Source organism: Garra rufa, chromosome 12, assembly GCF_049309525.1.
Source record: "Garra rufa chromosome 12, GarRuf1.0, whole genome shotgun sequence".
NCBI lineage: Eukaryota > Metazoa > Chordata > Actinopteri > Cypriniformes > Cyprinidae > Garra > Garra rufa.
This window is the reverse complement of record NC_133372.1, coordinates 10,689,720-10,709,708: the sequence shown is the minus strand read 5'-3', so window position 1 is coordinate 10,709,708 and position 19,989 is coordinate 10,689,720. Positions and strand designations below refer to the sequence as shown.

The window sequence follows — 19,989 nt, the reverse complement described above, 5'->3', positions numbered from 1 at the left end:
AAAAAGCTGCTAAATTAGTCCAAGTTGCATATGTATTACAAAATTGTGTAATTTAGAGATATGAGGTTGTGATTCTAAGATAAAATCTCAAAATTTTGACTTTATAAGTCACAATTGTGAAATGTTATGTGTCAATTACAATATACAGTATACCGTATTATACTTTTTATTCTTTTAACTCCCTGGCAAAAACCATATGTTTCCCCCGGATTCCCCATGGGCTCATAAAACCTTAATCTGTCCTTGTTTAAATATATGGCTTTTTTGGAGTTTTTTGTAAATTTATGGCTGTGTGCAGGATACAGTCTCAGGGTGGGTTCTCTTTTTAGGAAATGTGTGTGTGTTTAAAGGAAAGGGTGTTGGTGTCAAAGCCGTGAGGAGGGCCGTGGTCAAATTTCCATGATTTGTTCAGGAGTGATGTTCATTTCCTGTTGGCTGGAGTGCGAGTGATTATGCTTTACTAGACGGCAGTGCTTTTGAAACCCTTAACTTTGGCATTCTGAGTGTGCGTGTCATGATTGTGTTTACTGGAAGGAAATTCATAGCATGAGTTCACAGAGGCCTTTTTTTCTTTTCTTTCTTTTTCTCCTCCTTCAAGGCTGTCCTCGGTTTGTCCGTCTGGTTCGGCCTCCTAGACACCACAACTGTGCCACGCACTTCTTCCTCCACATCTTTTCCTCTCTCTCTTTCTCTCTCGCCGTGTCTCTCTTCCTCTGTCCAGTCTCTCAGTAGTGGTCCTCTCTGCTCTCGTGGGGGAGGTTGGAATATCTGGTTTCCTGAACAATGGAAATTCAATCAGGAAATGGACCCGAGGTGTCGAAAGAAGGAGAGTACGCTCGCTCGTCTCCTCTCGCCCTGCGGCCTGCGAACGCTAAAGAGGACCTGGAGGAGAACAGGCGCATTGAGAAGTTTGACATCCCACTCAGCAGCCTGAAGCAAATGTTTGAGAATCCACCAGCGCAACATGTGGTGAGTCTTAGAGCGAAAGAGAAGGAATGAGACAATGACAATGGAAAGAAGACAAGCTCTTGAGTCTGTTGATGCATGCAGAGAGATAATGTGTGCATTAGAATGTAATTGTCTGATATTTTGCTGGGGGGTACAACTTAACTAAAGAAAGAGAGCAGATGGAAAAATAGAAGAGAGAGAGAGAGAGGAAGAGAAAAAGAACCCCACTAAAAACAGCTGCTGCTGCTGCATGTTTAAAAAGAGTCAGTCAACTATTCCCAAGATTTTCACATCTGATTTTCCAAGCATTCCAAATATAATTTGAAGATTTGTATCACTGATATTTGTTTCCCCAAATCATTCTTTGGTATTTAAATTCTATTTTTTGGGACTTCATTTATTTTATGTGAACATATGTTATAACAGATAATGAATGGAAAGATTCAAATTGGTTAGCCAGATTACTTAGGATTGTGTGTTTTTTGAAGCATACATCAGGATAGAGCATTAAACGTTTTGGGTCAGCAAAATGTATTTACACTTTTGAAAGAAGAATTTATTTGATGAAAAATGGAGAGAAAACAGTATTATTGTTAAATAATTATGTAATATAAACCTATTTTAAATTGTATTCCTGTGATGGCAAAGCTGAATGTTCCATTACTTCAGCCTTCAGTGTCACATGATCCTTCAGAAATCATTCTAATATGCTGATTTGCTACTGAAATAAGTTTTTTTTTTTCTTATTTCTTATGTTAAAAACAGTTGTACTGCTTAATATCTTTGTGGAAACTATGATACCCTTCTCAAACTTATAAACGGTAGTAAAAACCCATAAATTTCCAACAATCTGGCATCCTGTCTGACAAATGGCTGCAGAAGATATCTGGAGATCATATCAATGACTTTTGTGAGCTTCAGTTTGTTTCCCTCATCATGGTTTGGTGTCTACAGTAAGTGAGTAAGTTTTCGGATATACAGCATATGTGAGGTCCTCTTTGAACGTGAAGTGCTTATATATTAATATAAGAGACAATGAATCAAAAGGAATACCCAGTTGAAAAAACTGCTGGTTGGATATGTTTTGAAGCATGGTAGCTGTTTAAGCTGTTCTGAGCTGGTCCTGGGCTGGTTATAAGCTTGTCTTGAGGTTATGACCAACTAAGGGCCAGCTTAAACCAGCTCAAACCAGCTACCATGCTTTAAAACATACCTAACCAGCATATACTCTTTTTTTTCAATAGGGTAGTAAAGTGGCCCAGATTCTATTCCTATTCTTGCTCTAACTTGGTTGGATGGAGAAGTTTTGGTTTAACTTGCAATCAACTTGGGATTTTGTTTTTCAAAGCATACTTACACATTAGTCAGCTATGTTATCAGAGCAGCATATCCAGTTTCCCAGACCTGATCATTGGCAGGATAGCCTGTTTAAGCTTCCATGCTGGTCTGGTCTAGTTTGGAACATTGCCAAGCTATTTACCAGCACAGCATAGCAGATAAAACCAGCATAAACTTTATAGGTACACACCAGAACATCTGCATCTAATCATGGTGACCAGCATTAAAAACCTCTGCTGTCTTTTCAGGAGGGTTAGCAGGATGCCAGGTTTGTGCTACTGTAAGTTATCATACCTGTACCTGAACAGGTTTGAAAGTTTAGTGTTTGACAGTCACGGTTCAGTGAAGTGACACTGATGGGAGGGCTGAGAATGAAAAATTAATGAGACAGGGATGAGAAATAAGTGATACAAGAATGAGAACTGAAAGAGCAGACATGAAAGGAGTAAGAAAGACAGTAGATTAAGAGAGAAGATCAGTTTCAATTATGCGTTTCATAGTTTGGCGAACTGCTCTGTGCTGGAAAGCGCTTGTTTTGCTGGCCTTTTGCATAGGAACATTTAATCCATTACATTAAACTGTTGTGAGCTCAGAGAAAAAGAGACAGAGAGAAAGGTCACAATCTGGAAATGCAGAGAACGTGCATCAGCACACACACACACACACACACACACACACACACACAAAACACACAAGAAAGCTACAGACACCCACAACAGAAGCAGCCACTTGCAATAAACTTGTGGGAAGCAGAGCAACTGTGCGCTGACGTGCTCACACACACAAATGTTTCACTATGTTATTTAAACTTATTTTTGGGGTTCCTTCCACAACACTGGCTTTCGTATAAATAACCCTATAATTTGCATGTGGGTAATGTGTGTGTGGGGGCAGAGTAAAGCCAACAGAACAAAGTGAGAGAGAGATATATAGAGATATAGGGAATGAAGTAATTAGTTTAGCATGGTTTGGTTTTACTCATACTTGCAAGAACACACACACATAAACAAACAAAAGCTGCAAGCTAAAAAGAAGAGGATGAATGGTGTTTGAGTTGTGGTGATGGCCATCATATTCTTTTGGATACTGCATTGGAAATATTGTTGTAAAGTCTCACACTTGTTGTGTGTGATGACTAGAGTCACATGGAATGTGCAATAGCAGAACTGAAATGGCAATCATTCACAAAGTTCTATGCTTCCCCTTCTTTTGCATGTTAATTTATTAAATAATTTGCCTGTTTAAAGATGCTAGTTTGATATACAGTAAGCTACCACTAGAAGGGTAGTACTCCAAGCTCAGTTTAGAGTTTAAACACATTTCACCCTTTGCAGATCCATATTGTTGAGGTTTTCGTGTCATAGAGGAACATTTTAAAAGCCCAAAGAACTTTTTTTAAAGAACCTTTTGTGCAATGGAAAGGTTCCATGGATGTTAAAGGGATAGTTCACCCAAAAATGAAAATTTGATGTTTGTTTGATTACCCCCAGGGCATCCAAGATGTAGGTGACTTTGTTTCTTCAATAATACACAAACAAAGATTTTTAACTTAAACTGTTGCAATCTGTCAGTCATATAATGGCAGTTAATGGGACCCATTGCTTTGAGAGTCAAAAAAACATACACAGACAACACCAAATTAAACCCTGCGGCTTGTGGCGATACATTAAGGTCTTAACACACAAAACAATTAACACAAAATTATGATTGCTTGCTCTTCATCACTGCTGGCTGTTGTGAACGCGCTCAGGACAGTTGGATATTGCGGTGGATCAGAGGTAAAAAGTTATATAAATACCGTTAAGTTTCTTGCACAAACCATTTGTTTTGTGTGTTAAGATCTCAATATATTGTCACGAGCCGCAGGGTTTCATTTGGTTTTGTCTGTGTATTTTTTTTTTTGACTCTCAAAGCAATGGGTCCCATTGACTGCCATTGTATGACTAACAGACTGCAATGGTTTTAGTTAAAAACCTTCATTTGTGTTCTACTGAAGAAACAAAGTCACCTACATCTCGGATGCCCTGGGGGTAAGCAGATAAACATGAAATTTTCAATTTTGGGTGAACTATCCCTTTAAAGATTATTCTTGGAACCATAGATGCCAAAGAAGGACCTTTTTTTTTAAAGAGCAATTCTGTTGAAATTACACAGATTTCCCCTGAAAATGCTCTTTAGTATTGATCAGGCCAGGAATGATTCATTACTCTCCTTTCATAATGCCAAAATACATTGCAATGTGATATCAGTAGCAGTTTACATTCTCTTCAGTATTGTGACATACATGTTAAATAGATGATCAAAAACAAATAAATGTAATAGGTTGTTAATTGGATGGAGGCAGATCTGAATGCAAGCTTGTAGTCAGTTGTAAGAATTCTCACTTTTGAAAAGGATGTGTTGAAAACAACACAACCTGTGTTGTTTCTTAACACACCTCTGTGTCTTGTTGAGGACAACACATTGTGTGTTACTTTTAACTCAACCATGTTTTATTCTACACACTAATGACGCAAGACCAGCAAAAGACTATGTTCAAAACTACTAACTTAAGCTATAATTGTCCAGCAGGACAAAGAAATGCAATAGTTACTAGAGGGATTGGCCACATACAAATTTACATACTTACATTGTACAATGAAGGATGTATTGTAGACCATGCCCTTGAGGGATTGTTGCATATTGTTTGCATTTGCAAATTCACAACTATAAAGGGAGCATTAGACGACTTACTTTTTAGTTTCACATTTAAAATTGAAATAATATAAATCATCACCTTAGAATTATAAGGTTCTATCTGCATTCTGAGCACTTTTGAGATATTGAGCTTCAGAGTTTTTGCGTTCCATAGACTTCTGTAGATAAAACCCTTTTTGTTTTCTAAAAAAAGGCCCCAAATGTACACAGCTTACAAAAGAAACATCACATAATGTAAATAAGTTGTCACAGAATAAGAATAAGTGAATAACTCAATTTTGACAAAAATGTCAGATAGAACCTTATAATTCTAAGGTAACATATAAATTGAAAAATTATAAATTGAAATATTATAATTGAAATAAAGTGACATATAATTATTAGATAAAAAATGTAAACTAAGCTAAAATTACAAATGAATGGCAACTAACTGAAATTAGTTGAAGTTGAAGCACTAAAATGACTAATTGGAAATAAATAAAAATTAAGACTGAAACAAAAAGAAACTGAACCTAAATAGTAACATAAAAAAATCATAATTAAAATAACAAAAATACAACAAAAAATACAAAATTACAAACATTTGTTAACCTAAATAAAAATGAAAATATAAAAATTAAAGTGAATTCAACCTATTAATAAAAAAAACATAATAGTAAATAAAATTGAAATTTGCAGTGATTTTTTCTTTGGTGTTAGCCATCAGGGTTACCTCAGTAAAGAATTGAAATAAATGACACAAGTCTTGATGTCTTACATTTTTGTAAAGGTTTTCAAGATAGTTCCTGCATAAAGCTTCTGCTTGACAGAAAACAGAAGTAATAGCTTGGACTATTTGGAATTGTATAGAACTTTGGATTTTCCCATAGACTGTGACAGTTTGCAAAGGGTATGAATATTTTGGACATGCCACTTTTTGTTCAAATGTAAATAAAAGCTAAGTACATGCTGTCAAGTACATCGTCTTATTATCTTTTGGGAGAAGCCTGTGTCCTTTCCGGTCAAAAAAAAACAAAAACTTGCTGGCTGAATAAAAGTAACTTTAAGTCAGAATTTGCCAGGGGTATGAATAATTTCGGGCTTGATATATATACTTATTTAGTAAGTGTTTTATTTTGATTGATTTTATAATGACTTATTTAATATAACATTTTTTATGATTTAATCAATAAACTCACAAACCTCAGTTTGGGAAACCTTTGCAATTACTGTTTATCGCACTTCATATTGTTAATAACAGTGAATGAAATATATTTTGTTAATCTTTGTATCTATATGGTACACGATTGTACTATTTAAATCAATGCGATAAACGAGATAGCTCTGATTATATTACCTAAAATGTAATGTAAAATATTGGATTACATTACCAACTACAATTTTTGTCATATAATTCGAAATCAGTAACAGATTACAATTTGTAAGTAATCTGCCCAGCTCTGCTGATCAGATGCTTGATTCTTGATTCTGAGGGTTTTTTTGGACAGGAGAGCAGAATGAGTGACTGGTGTTCCTGATTGAGTGGCTAATTGTTGGCTAGATAAACACAGGAAGAGGAGAGAGATTGCTAGAGATCCATCTATCGTTTCTATCTGAAACATGACCTCTCCACCCCACAGGGGTTATTAATATTTCATGATCCCTTTGCAAAGACACACACACACACACACACACACACACACACACACACACACACATACACACTCTTTCTCTCTGTCTCTCTCATTCATTATTACTCAGTTAGGGTATACAGAGAGACTGCCATGAGTAAAGGCTGTCAAAAAAAGACTGAGAAACTTTCATTTCAGACATGAAATCCTCCTGTTATTCATCAACCACTTTAGAACAGAAAGAAATACAAATCCTCACATCCTGTTTAAAGTCTAGTTGGATTTTAATTTAGGTTCATCCAAGGTTTACATAGCAAGGACTTTTTAACTCTTCAGCAGGCCGTGAGCTGTTGTTGCGCATTCTGTCCAGGAGATGTCATAAGCAAATGTAAGACTGTAAATGTCTCGTCATAATGAACTGATACCTAATCAATATCTTCCCACAGTCTATTTATTCTATTGTAACTTCATAAATCTGCTGAAAACCTCAGCGAGGCAAAGAATGGTTCTTACGCAATAGAGTAGAGGAAATCATTGTTTGACTATGTTTGGATATGCGGTCTTTGTATAAACAAATATCTTGATAGTGTTTGAGATCTTATTTCAGTTTGTTTCTTTCAATCAAATATGTATTTTGAGTATTCAAAGAATAGTGTGAAACTCTGGGGAAAATGCCACAACAATCCAGCATGAATTCCCATTATGGTCTAGGCTGGGTTATGCTGGTTAGTGCTGGTTTAGTACATGACTAAAATGAGCAGAGGCAAAGAAATATTTTCGGACATGCTGTAAATCATAAAAAAAAAATAATAAAATAAAATTTACTCGCACATCAGTCTGTAAAAACGTTTGGGTCTATGGGCATTTCAGTGGGATAATTGTTTTTAATATATTTAAATATTACAGTTTCACACGCATACCCTTGAGAAAAAATAAGTGCACTTAATTGTATTGAACATGCACTTGTAGTGTTCTTCAAACCTTAAAAAATGAGTGTGTGTATAAACCATGCTCTTTCTGATAATATATTAATGAAATAATAGGTAACTTAAGTGTACTTAAAGAGAGTACACTTTTATGACTGTTTATTTAACACAGCTAAGCTTTTACTTTTTAAAGTGCATTGAAGTACATTAAGTTTTACTTTAAAGTCATTTTAAATTATTGATTTAAAATAAACGATTCAAGATTGTTTGTCATACTTTTAAAAAGTACATTTATTTTAAAGTACCATATTGACTAACATACTAAAGATAGTGTAAAGTGCTTGACAATAATTTTAACTGTGTTAAGTGTGTTATTAATAATAAATTTAAAGGTAGTATTTATTTACATGTAATTACAAATATATTTAAATACATGACATATAAGTCATCCTTAAGCTGTAGATTTTAACCATAAATCAAAGACTGTCTAAAGTTCAGCTAATTGCATTTCTATCATGACAACTCTCTGAAGATTTTAGCATGGTAATGAATGTAACAATGTTAATGTATTTGGTCTTGGTGGAATAGATCTGCTATGCTGCTGAATTGCTGCTCAGTTGGTTATTGCTGTTGTTGTAGATTATTGTTGTAAGTATAGAAACTTGCTACTTCCAATACATATACTGATACAGTGCTGTGAGTATTTAAGATGTACTGATGCTGCAAAAATAGCAGGTATAATAACCTGTAGCAGATCTATACACACTGTAAAAAGTGAACAGTTGGATCAACTTAAAAAAATTACTTCAATTGGTAACACCTAAACATTTTAAGTTTTTTCAACTTAATTTTTAATTAATTTATGTGATAAATTAAGTTGAAAGAACTTAAAATGTTTAGGTGTTACCAATTGAAGTAATTTTTTTAAGTTGATCCACCTGTTCACTTTTTACAGTGCAGGTGGAGCTGGGGAGGTGGAGGGTTTCAGAGAATCTCAGAGGAGCACTGCGAAATGCTCTAGTGAATGCTAACTAACCATTGAAATGTAGAGCAAAAAGCTCACTGGCTTGAACCAATCAGCTTGTGCTAAGTAGTTAAATGCTGTGAATATCATCAGTTTGCTTTAAGGACCCCTGCCATCGAGTTACATGATAGAACTTGGCATTTATTTTAATATCAAACTGTAATACTATGCAGTACTTAAAGGGGTCGTCGTATGCAAAATTTTTACATGTTGTTTGAACATTAATGTGTGTTGGCAGTTCAACCATCCTACAATGACAAAAATCCACCCAGTGGTATTTTATTAATCTTTAAAAGTAATATCCCCTTGTTAAAATCAGGTCATTCTCAGCTTCTTGTCTGTGTGACAGCACACCGACAGAGGCCTCTCCCATGATAGTTGATTGACATGAGCATCTTACCTTAGACCCGCCCTCACCGAGCTGAAACAGTCAAAATCTGATCGCCATTGTGTGACTCAGGTGCAGACAAGAATGTCTCCGATTGAGCGATAGAGGTGTTATGTTGTTGGATGTAATAATAAACACAGCAGTCGTCATTTACTCCCAACATCTGAGACGCTGACGACGCAAAGGAAAACATTACTTTCGTTTTTAAAAGGAAATCGCTGGTCCCGATTGACATATGCCTCTATGTTCGTGCGAATCGTTCCTGATACAGCTTCACCCACAGCAGAAGTGAGTATAAAGGTTTTTTTATGCATCTTTGCGAATGGCCTTTCTTAATAATGTGCTAAATGTGACTAAACATGGCTAAACGTGGCTAAATGCGGCTAAAGTAAACATTGCGTCTCATAATCCCTCAGCAGAGAGGGGCGGAGTGAGCAGAGCTCATTTGCATTTAAAGGGACCCTGCAATAAAATTAGTTTTTGCAGAGCTGATTTTGACAAGGTAAAAGGGTGTTTTTTTACACTACTATTGAGAATTTTTAAACAAAGTATATTATAGACTTTTCATTAAGACCCTAAAGAATCATATGAACTTGTGGAAAATGAGCATCAGATGACCCCTTTAAGTATATTCTACCAGTCAAAATTTTTGAACAGCAAGATTTGTTTTTTAAAGAAGTCTCTTCTGCTCATGAAGCATGGAACCATGAAAAATTTGGTATCATTCAACTTGGCATGCTGCACTGCTGTGATTTTGGCCAAAGTTAAAAGCAAAAATATCAATCTCTAATATCTCCTGACCACTAGGTGGCGCTGTGCCAAAACTATGTGAGTAGCTTCAGGTCATGGTTATTATAACACACACCAAGTTTTGGTCTCAATACGGCAAACCGTTGCGGAGATGTAGTTTCACATCCATTTTTGCATGCTGTTCGTCAAATTCGTTCACACGCTATTTAAGAACAATTTGACTAATCAACTTTATTTCCATAACTTTTTGCCAGCATGGTCTAAAGATGATCTGAGACAATTTTGGTGAAAATTAGATAAGGAAAAAGAAGAAGAAGAATGCCAACAGATACAATAGTTACCTAAGCACCTTCAGAGCTTGGCTCCTTAAAATGTTTCTTGAACAGCAAATCAGCATTTCTGAAGGATCGTGTGACACTGAACTGGAGTAATGATGCTGAAAATTTTGCATTGATCACAGAAATAAATTACATTTTAAAATATATCGAGTTTACACACTGCCTCCGAAACTTTCGTCCGTCATAAAAAAATGGATCAGGATGATTTTTTGCGTTTTCAGATCTGTAACAAGCATTTTTATATCTTTATATCTCACAATTGTGACTTTTTTCCTCAGAAATGGGAGTTTACATCTCACAAATTTGACTTTATAACACGCAATTGCATGTTTATATCTCACAATTCTGAAAAAAAGTCAGAATTCTGAGATACCATCTCGCATTTGTGAGGAAAAAATCTCGCAATTCTGACTTTATTTTTTGCAATTGCGAGTTTATATCCCACAATTCTGACTTTATAACTCAAAATTGTGAGTTTATATCTAGCAATTCTGAAAAAAATAGTCAGAATTGCGAGAAAACGTTTTTATTATTATTTCCTGCTATTCTGACTTTATAACTCACAATTGTGAGTTTATATAACATAATAATGACAAAACACAGAAAATAAAAAAGGTTTCAATCAAAATTTCTTTAAAGCTGCAAATTCACCTTATGTAGACCTTACTCTGTTTACATATCACAAAATAGCTATGTCTGTCACTTTCTCATAAACACAAGATGAAGATTTGTGTTTTCAGATCCGTAACAAGCATTTTGATAGGAAAGGATGACGAATGTGAAAAAAAAAAACGAAAAAATGCATACGAAAATTTCTCAGTGTACTTTACCTTTACAAAACTTTTGACTGATAGTTTATATTAAGTGCTTAATAAGTACTCTTTTTTAAATGTATGCTAGTGTCTTCCTTTTCACAAGGGTATAGCCATTTAAACATTAGAGATGGAAGAATGTGATAAAATTGCTTTGCTGAGCTTGTCTATGCAAAGTTATATCCAATTTGTCCTGTCATGGCTATGTAAAACTGGTACTTTCAGGGACTACATAACAATGAGAAAAAAATCCACCCACAGGAATTGGTTAGTAAAACAAAATTACACATTTATCTGCCTAAAACTGTAGTCCCACAGCTAAAAGAATGATGACTACTTATACTACTTTTCATAGTAAATGTAGGCCTACTGTATTACTGTAAAAGCATTTTTGTTTGTTTTTGTAAACCAAGCTCAGACTCCAAATTATGTTCTGTAGTAATCGACAGCATTGTCAAACCTCAATTCAGTTTTGAACCCGCAACATTCCTTAACATTCAGCTTTGAATAGACATGAACTCATGCTATAAGCTAAAGCTAGCTGGCAGTGAATCACTGCCCTGCTACTGCTAAATATACCCTACAAACACAGTAACTATACTGCTAAAAGTGTAGAAAGTATTAGGTGCTGTCATCTCACTCTTTTATAGTTATCCCTGTGCTATGTGTAGCACTCAGGCTAAATGCAGCTCCTTGTGACTGTTTCTGGCTGCCTTTAGTGTTAAAAAAAAGAAAACAGAACTGTCGGTCAAGGCCTGGGGACAATAACTCAGATATTTAGATGTTTGGATGTTCACGCACTGTCACAGGGTGTTCAGTATGTGTTTTTGTATCATCTCAAGTGTGCATGGTAATCATACCTTGTCTTCACCTTATGTAGATTAACCTGCGGCCTTGTTCAGACTACAAACCCTGTCACCCTCAATCATTCATTCTTTCTTCCTAAAAAGCCTCTCAGTTTGTTTTAAAATTGTTGGTGGGAATATTGTTTGTGTTAGCAAGAAGATGGCTATAGATCTGTTTGTGAATGTGTGTAAGAGAGAGAGAGGGAGCTGCCCCGCTGTCTTGTTTTTCTAACTCCAGGTCAGTGACTCATGTTTAAATATGTCCACTTATCACAGAGACAGGAGAGTAATGGGAGACTCTCAGTGGTGCTTACAAAAACAGGAAATCCCCTTACACACACAAACACACAAAGGTGACCAGATTTCTGAAATGAAAACCAAGGACATTTCTGGTTCAGCATATTGAATTTTTATGTTGTACCGTCATGTTGTACTGTGATGAGCTATAGTAGCCTATGTCATACAACTAAAAATTACATTTAGTCATCAGCATACACTTAAAAACTGTTATAGACTGTTAATAGTAACTTACGACCAGCTTTATTTTAATAATATTTATATACACCGCAAAAAATGCTTTTCTTACTTAGATTTTTTTGTCATTTCCAGCCAAAATATAAAAAAATTCTAGACGAGTAAAACTTATTGTCTTGTTTTCAGAAAAAACTAGTCAAAATTAAGTTTATTATTGCTTGAAACAAACAAAATAATATGCCAATGGGGTAAGAAAAATTAGCTTGTTTTCTTTTTGAAATAAGATTTTTTTTTTGCTTACCCCGTTGGCAGATTATTTAGCTTGTTCTAAGAAAAAAATTACCTAATTTTGACTAGTTTTTTCTGAAAACAAGATAATAATTTTTACTCGTCTAGAAAATTCTTCTTGATTTAAGAATTTTTAGATATTTTGGCATTTTTTGCAGAGTACTATTATAGTTTTTTTAAAAAGTTTTTTTATTTTTTTATTTACAGTTTCATTTACAATTTCAATTTTTAGTCATTTTGTTATGTGCTTTCGATTTGTTTTAATATTACCATTTAGATTAAATTAAATTATATTTGTTTATTTTCAATTAGTAGTTTTAGTTTCTACGGAAGCATATTTCTGGCATTGAATTTAAACATTTTAAAATGTAATCTCGACTTTGTATCTCGTAATTGTGACTTTTTTCCTCAGAAATCTCACAAATCTGACTTTATAACATGCAGTTGCATGTTATGTCTCACAATTCTGAGAAAAAAAGTCAGATACAAACTTGCATTTGTGAGGAAAAAAGTTATCTCGCAATTCTGACATTATTTTTTGCAATTGCGAGTTTATATCCCACAGTTCTGACTTTATAACTCACAATTGTGAGTTTATATCACACAATTTGTGAGATACAAACTCGCATATGTGAGAAAAAGTTTTTATCTCGCAATTCTGACTATTTCTTGTAATTGCAAGTTTATATCCTGCTATTCTGACTTTCTAACTCGCAATAGTGAGTTTATATAACATAATATTGACAAAAATACAGAAAATAAAAAAGGCTTCAATGAAAAATTATTTAAAGCTGCAAATTCACCTTATGTAGACCTTACTCTGTTTGCATATCACAAAAAAGCTATGTATATTCTCATAAACAGAAACACTTTCTGATTGTGTTACCATTTATTCTAAGTAAGTGAAAGCAGCTATTAAAAATATTAACCCAAAAACTGGGTTTTTTTCTTCTGGTGATTTGTATTGGTTGTCATTGTACGCTATTAGTGTGTCGCAAAATTGAAGGCGCTGGCACATATAAACACTATATTGGATTAGATGACGTCTCATGTAAACAGTTCAACTGATGCACCCAGAGAAGTCATGCTTGTCAGGTGGTTCAATAAACAAGACTTCTGTATAGGATGCACCTGTGTTTTCTTTCTAATAAGGAAGCATAAATTAGACTACTGAGAAGTGCACATGCAGAACCAAAATGGGTGTTTACCAACTAGTACACATTTTTAAAAACTACAATTGTTGTTTTTCAACTATTTTTAAATAGACTTACTAAAATTACAAAGGCTCAGCCCAAAACCATGCCCCAGTGGATTAGACCAAATCGGCTTAATCAATTGTAAATGCCCATCATGGTAAAAAAAAAAAAAAAAAACACTAGTGTTTTGCAGAGATACATGCATCATCTTGCGTTCATTAACTACAAATTGCTGTTAGTTTAATGTCACTATCTTTGCATGTGTGCTATTGAGTTTCATTAAAAAATGTCAGTGCTGATCCAACATACTTTTAACATTTAACAGTCAATCTCAACCAAAATGATGGTTTGGATCAAAATCCAACATTGTATCAATGTCACCATGCTATCTGAAAAAGTCAAAATTGTTTGGGAGAAAAAAGTCAGAATTGTGAGATACAAACTCACAATTGCAGTAAAAAGTCAGAACTGCGAAATACAAACATGCAAAAAATAAGTTTTTATCTTGATATTCTAACTTTATTTCCTGCAATTACCAGTTTATGTCTTGCAATTTTGACTTCATTTCCCGCAATTACCAGATTATATCTTGCAATTCTGACTTTATTTCTCGCAATTGCGAGTTTCTAAGAAATCTGAGCGGGAAAAAAACTGAATTGTGAGGTTGTATTACCCAATTTCTGAGGAAAAAAAAGTCAGAATTAGGAGGTGTAAACTTGCAATTGTAAGAAAAAAAGGTTCAAATTGTGAGATAAAGTCGCAATTACCTTTTGATATTTTTATTCAGTGGCGGAAATGCCTTTAGTACATATTTCAGCTTAGTGCTTATACAACCTTTTTTTTGGCCTTGGCAACATTCTTAATTTTAGTTTAGTTTAAGTTTTCATATTATAAAACTTTTATATAATTTTAACTTTATTTCACTCAACAAAAATGTTTGTTTCTCTCCAAATGAGGTTCATTAACTTCTGTTCAATCATTTCATGTTCGATTAGATTTTACTTCACTTTACAGGCCACCAAAAATTAGAAGTAGTTACCCAAAAACAGTTTTGAACACAGGTATCGGGTTTGTTTTAAAACTACAATGATGGTAGTACCATGGTATTCTCTAAAATACTTTAAAATGCCATGGTATGTGAATTTGGTATTATTTAGTACCATTATATGTATCTAATGACGAGTTCCAGGCAACCCGTTACCAGTGTTTTTCCAACCTTCTACCTGTGAAAGTGCATTCGAACGGCAGTCAAACCCGTGACTTCCCACCCGTGAACTTGTACTAGATCGATGTACTCCCATTTCTGCACTCTGACGTCACATAGCCCGCGAAACAACAATGGCAGCCCCTACAGATGCGGTGTTTATGCAAGTGGTACATGGTGAAAAAATAAACTTTAGGACAATGTAACGTTGCAATCAAATTACTAATAATATAATAATAATAAATGCACTCAGGCAGTTCAGTGTGACTTGCCTGAAACGCTACAAAGTTGTGAGTCGTGGTGATTTATGGGCTCAAAAACCTGCCTGAAACGCAGCATAACTACAATTGTATGGTCATCTGATATATGTCACAGTACTTTTTGTAAGGACAAACATATAAACACACAATATTGGCTAGGTTTATTGACTGAGATAATACTACTTTAGGAAATAAATGGCTAGAACATAAACTGAACAAACTTCATAATCTGGAGTTTGTTCAGGTGAATTAACTCACAGCTTTTTAATCTTTATCCAGCTAAAATTTTAACTGCATAAGAGATTTAACAGGATCAGCTTTTAACTAAAGTTCTTGACAACTAAATTTTCTCAGTGCATTTGAGAGCATCAGCAGTGTTCGATAGCACTTTGACAGTAATGACAACATGAGAAACTGACGCGTCTGTTTATTAGAATTCATTTACAGTAGTTAGCCTTTAATTTACTTGCAGGGTAACTGATAAAGTGAAACTCTGCCTTTCAGTGTGTGTAAATGAAACCACCTGTTCTCTGCTGCCCAGGGTGAACTTTGACCTTCTGGCTCAGTATTGGACAGACTCTGCGTGTGCGTCTTACACCAGATGAGCTGAATAGTGAAATATGACTCCACAGGACACAATCAATGTGTGTGTCTGTGTGTGCATTAGCATGTGTGGGACAGTGTTGATTTTCCCTTCCTGATGCTTTGAACTCTATTCCACAGCTGCATGAGTACTTTATGGAACATCTGATAGGGGAAGATTTGATTTGCAAATTGTTTTGTGAGCAAAACAGACAGAGAGGAGTTAAGAGAAAAAGAGTCATAGAGGGTAAAAATAGCATATGCTGATGTGTGTTTTGATATATTGTGAAATAATTGTGAAATATTATTGCAATTTAAAATAACAGTTTTCAATTTTAATAAACATTAAAGTATTATTTATCCCTGTGATGCAAAGCTACATTTTCAACAGTCTTCAATGTCACCTGATTCTTCAGAAATCATTCTGAATTATGATCAACATGCTGATTTATTATCACTGTTGGAAACAGTTGTGCTGTTTTTTTCTGGTCTTATTTCCTCAAAATGTTTAAAACTCTGCCGATATCAAAACATTACCTGACACAGCAACATTATCTCAAAAAGTGAGCTCATTCTGAATCTATGGAGGCCAATTTCTGGGACAAAATAAAAGTCAGAATTGTTAGAAGTAAACTCAGAATTCTGAGAAATAGACTGAATTCTGATTTCTTAAAAGATACTTGCAAAAACATACATAAAACATTAAAATAATGTGAACACGAACTATAACTGTACACTCTAACACTAAATGTTCATATAAATACAGCCCAACATACCATGTTAATATGCAAGAATTTTTTTTATTGAAGCCCGTTTCTGCCACTGAAAAATAAAAAAAGGTAATTGTGACTTTTTATACCACAATTTTGTAAATTTTTTCTCAGAATTGTGACATAAATGTCCAATATTTGAGTTATACTACAGGCCCATTGAATGCTTGAATCTGATTGGCTGACGAACGTTCTAATGGTGTGCATTATTTTCAGGGAAACGCACGGCGAACGTAGTTCCAGGCAGCTCTTGACCGCAGTACATGTCTATATCACTTTGCCACACGATTTCAGTTATTTCAAAGGTCCTTACAGCCCAAAACAGCAAAATAACCAAAACCCACAATGACACTGGCCAAACAAATAAATACAGTAAACAACAGGATAAAAACGACAAATTATGTCCATGTTTTTGCTACAATATTAAGTTTTATTATGTACAGAAAGCACAAACTCTGTTTCTCCCACTCTCTCTCCCTCACAGATGCACACACATACAGTTAGCACATACGTTAGCATACGCGCTAATGTTGTTAGCGCTGTTCTGAAGATTAACAACTTAAAAACGACATGACAGTTCTCACACGCAAGGTAACAATGGTGTGGTCTTGAAGAAAATTAACTTAAAGTTTAACTATTAGTAGAGACGATGCGGCCAATCACCTTTGAGAGATGCACAGACTTGAGAGAGGTAATTCATGCACTTAATCTCTCTTTCCCTCTCTCTTTCTGTCTGTCTGTCTGCCCATCTGTCGGTCTGTCTAAACTAGATTATTAACTGCATTAGTTTGCTATCAATGGCTCAAATGTTGTTACTAGGTCTAAAATGATGTTTTGGAACTAGCAACGAAGCTGTTGGATGAGCTGCATAAAAAAATTAATCCTACTCACAGTAGCGTTTTAAGGACAAAAACTGGTCGAATGTCTTGAAATATATCATCTGATCGATGTCTTGAGGTGTGGTAACTGTAGTATAAGTGGAATAATCGACTTCGGTCCATTGAATTCTATGAAAATAATGCTCCGCTTCGCGTCGTGGCCGCATCACCACCTTGGGTGTGCATTATTTTCTAAGAATTCGACGGCCCGTCGTCAATTATTCCTTATATAATATCAGAACTGCGAGATATAAACTCACAATTCTGACTTTTTTTCTCAGATTTGCAAGTTTGTATCTAACTTTGACTCTCGCAATTGCGAATTTATAACACACAATTCTGAGAAAAAAAGTCATAATTGTGAGATAAAAAGTTGCAAAACATTTTTTATTCTACTATTTCTAACACTACACTCTAAGGAAAGTTCATATAAATACAGCCCAATATACCATGTTAATATGATAGAATTGTCTGTATTGAAGCCTGTTCCTGCCACTGAGTTAAAAAAAAGGTAATTGTGACTTTTTATCTCAAAATTCTGAGTAATTTCAAGTAATAAACTCACAATTCTGACTTTTTTTTCACAGATTTGCACAATTTGGACTTTATAACTCACAATTGCGAGTTTATAACACAATTCTGAAAAAAAGTCATAATTGTGAGATAAAAAGTTGCAATAACATTTTTATTCTATTATTTCTAACACTACACTATATGAAAAGTTCAGATTTGTAAGTTTATATCTCGCAATTGTGACTTTTTTCCCACAATTGTAAGTTTATCATCATCAGTTTATCAAGTTTAAAAAAGTCAGAATTGTGAGTTTACATAACGCAATTAAACACTTTATAACACGCAATAGTGAGTTTGTAACACCATTTTGAAAAGTCATAATTGTGAGATAAAAAGTTGCAATAACATTTTTTATTTTACTATTTCTAACACTACACTTTAAGAAAAGTTCATATAAATACAGCCCAATATACCTTGTTAATATGAAATAATTTTTTGTATTAAAGCCCACTCTGCCACTGAATAAAAAAAAGGTAATTGTGACTTTTTATCTCACAATTTATCTCACCATTTTTTTTTCTCAGAATTGTGGTATAAATTTGCAATTTTGAGTTATAAAGTCAGAATTACGACATATAAACTCACAATTCAGTTTTTTATTCTCAGATTTGCAAGTCTGTATCTCACAATTGTGATTTTTTTTTCTCAGATTTGCAAGTTTATATCTTGCAGTTGTGACTTTTTTTCTTGTAATTGTAAGTTTATATTACACAATTCTAAGAGAAAAAAAAGTCAGAATTTTCAGTGTATATCTCACAATTTTATAAAAGTTTATAACATTGCGAGTTCATGTTACACAATTCTGACTTTATAACTTATAATTGTGAGTTTATATCACACAATTCTGAGGAAAAAGTCAGATTTGCATGTTTATATCTTGCATTTGTGACTTTTTAATTGTTATTGCGACTTTATATCTTACAATTCTAAGAAAAAAAGTCAGAATTGCGAGATAAAAAGTCGCAATAACATTTTTTATATTTTATTCAGTGGCAGAAATGAGCTTCCATATGTTTTACCCATTTATTTAATTATGAATTAAATTGTGTTGTGTTTTATGTTTGAAGGAAGTATCCATAAACTTACTGGAAAATGTACTGGTCATTTTCTGTCAGGACCTTATCTGTTTTTCTATGGATTTTTTTGGTAACACTTTACAATAAGGTGTCATTTGTTAACATTAGTTAATGTATTAACTAACTTGAATGAACATTGAACAATACATTTATTGCACTATTTATTTATCTTTGTTAATGTTAGTTAATAAAATGAACCTTATTGTAAAGTGTTACCATTTTTTTTCTTACGCATTAATGTTGACTGTATTTTTAACACTATGTGACTTAAACTCAGTGTAAAGTCATTAGTTATTAGTTTAGGTGTGTGTTACGGCAGAATAGCTTATATGTTTGCTTTTGTTGCGTGTCTAATGACAGTAATATTCAAAATACACAGAGACTGAAAATACATTTAAACAAATGTCATAAATACATTTCCTTTTGTTTGTATGTAAATATGTTTCACAGTTGGCAGTTTATTCCAGTGTTCTCAGTCTCGTTCCCCATTTATGTTCCTGTTTCAAGGGCATTAACTATTGACTTGGTGACAGCTTTCAAGCTTCAGGTGAACTCTAGCTTATATAACACAAAACGGAGTCTTGTTGATATACTGTTAATGATAAATAGACAAAACAAACACAAACGTGTGCTTCACGTAGCACGGTTTCTGTTCCGAACTTTAGTTTGAGGTCTCGTGGAACTGTCAAATGCAAATGAAACAAGGACTAGAAAGTGTTTTTAACCACACCTGCCTCACTCTCTCTTTTTCTCTCTCTCTCTAGGAAGTGAGTGGTTCATATTCATCTAGTGGCAGAGTTGCAGACAAATATATTGGTGTAGGGGAAAAAATGTCGAGTCAGGACTCAAACTTTGAAGGATGTGAGTATCTTTTGGCTTTTTTACTATAGTAATTCAGTTTAAATTGAACACAAGAATTTTTGTTAATTCACCCTAAATATGTATATCTTTAGCTATTTAAAGGCTAAATCAGAAAACTGCTTGCAATCTCTTCATTTTTTTTTCATGTGAT

The 19,989-nt window shown here is 34.1% G+C and overlaps 1 protein-coding gene across 1 annotated transcript in view; it reads left to right on the top strand.

Annotated features, from left to right (window-relative positions):
- The first annotated feature begins 588 nt into the window (after nt 1-588).
- The window catches only part of xirp2a (xin actin binding repeat containing 2a), a 41,623-nt gene continuing 22,222 nt past the window's right edge, over nt 589-19,989 (top strand). Inside the window, exons 1-2 of the mRNA XM_073851425.1 lie at nt 589-969; nt 19,742-19,838. Of these exons, the coding sequence (XP_073707526.1) occupies nt 784-969; nt 19,742-19,838 (283 nt within the window). The 5' untranslated portion in view covers nt 589-783. The remainder of the gene's footprint in view (nt 970-19,741; nt 19,839-19,989) is intronic.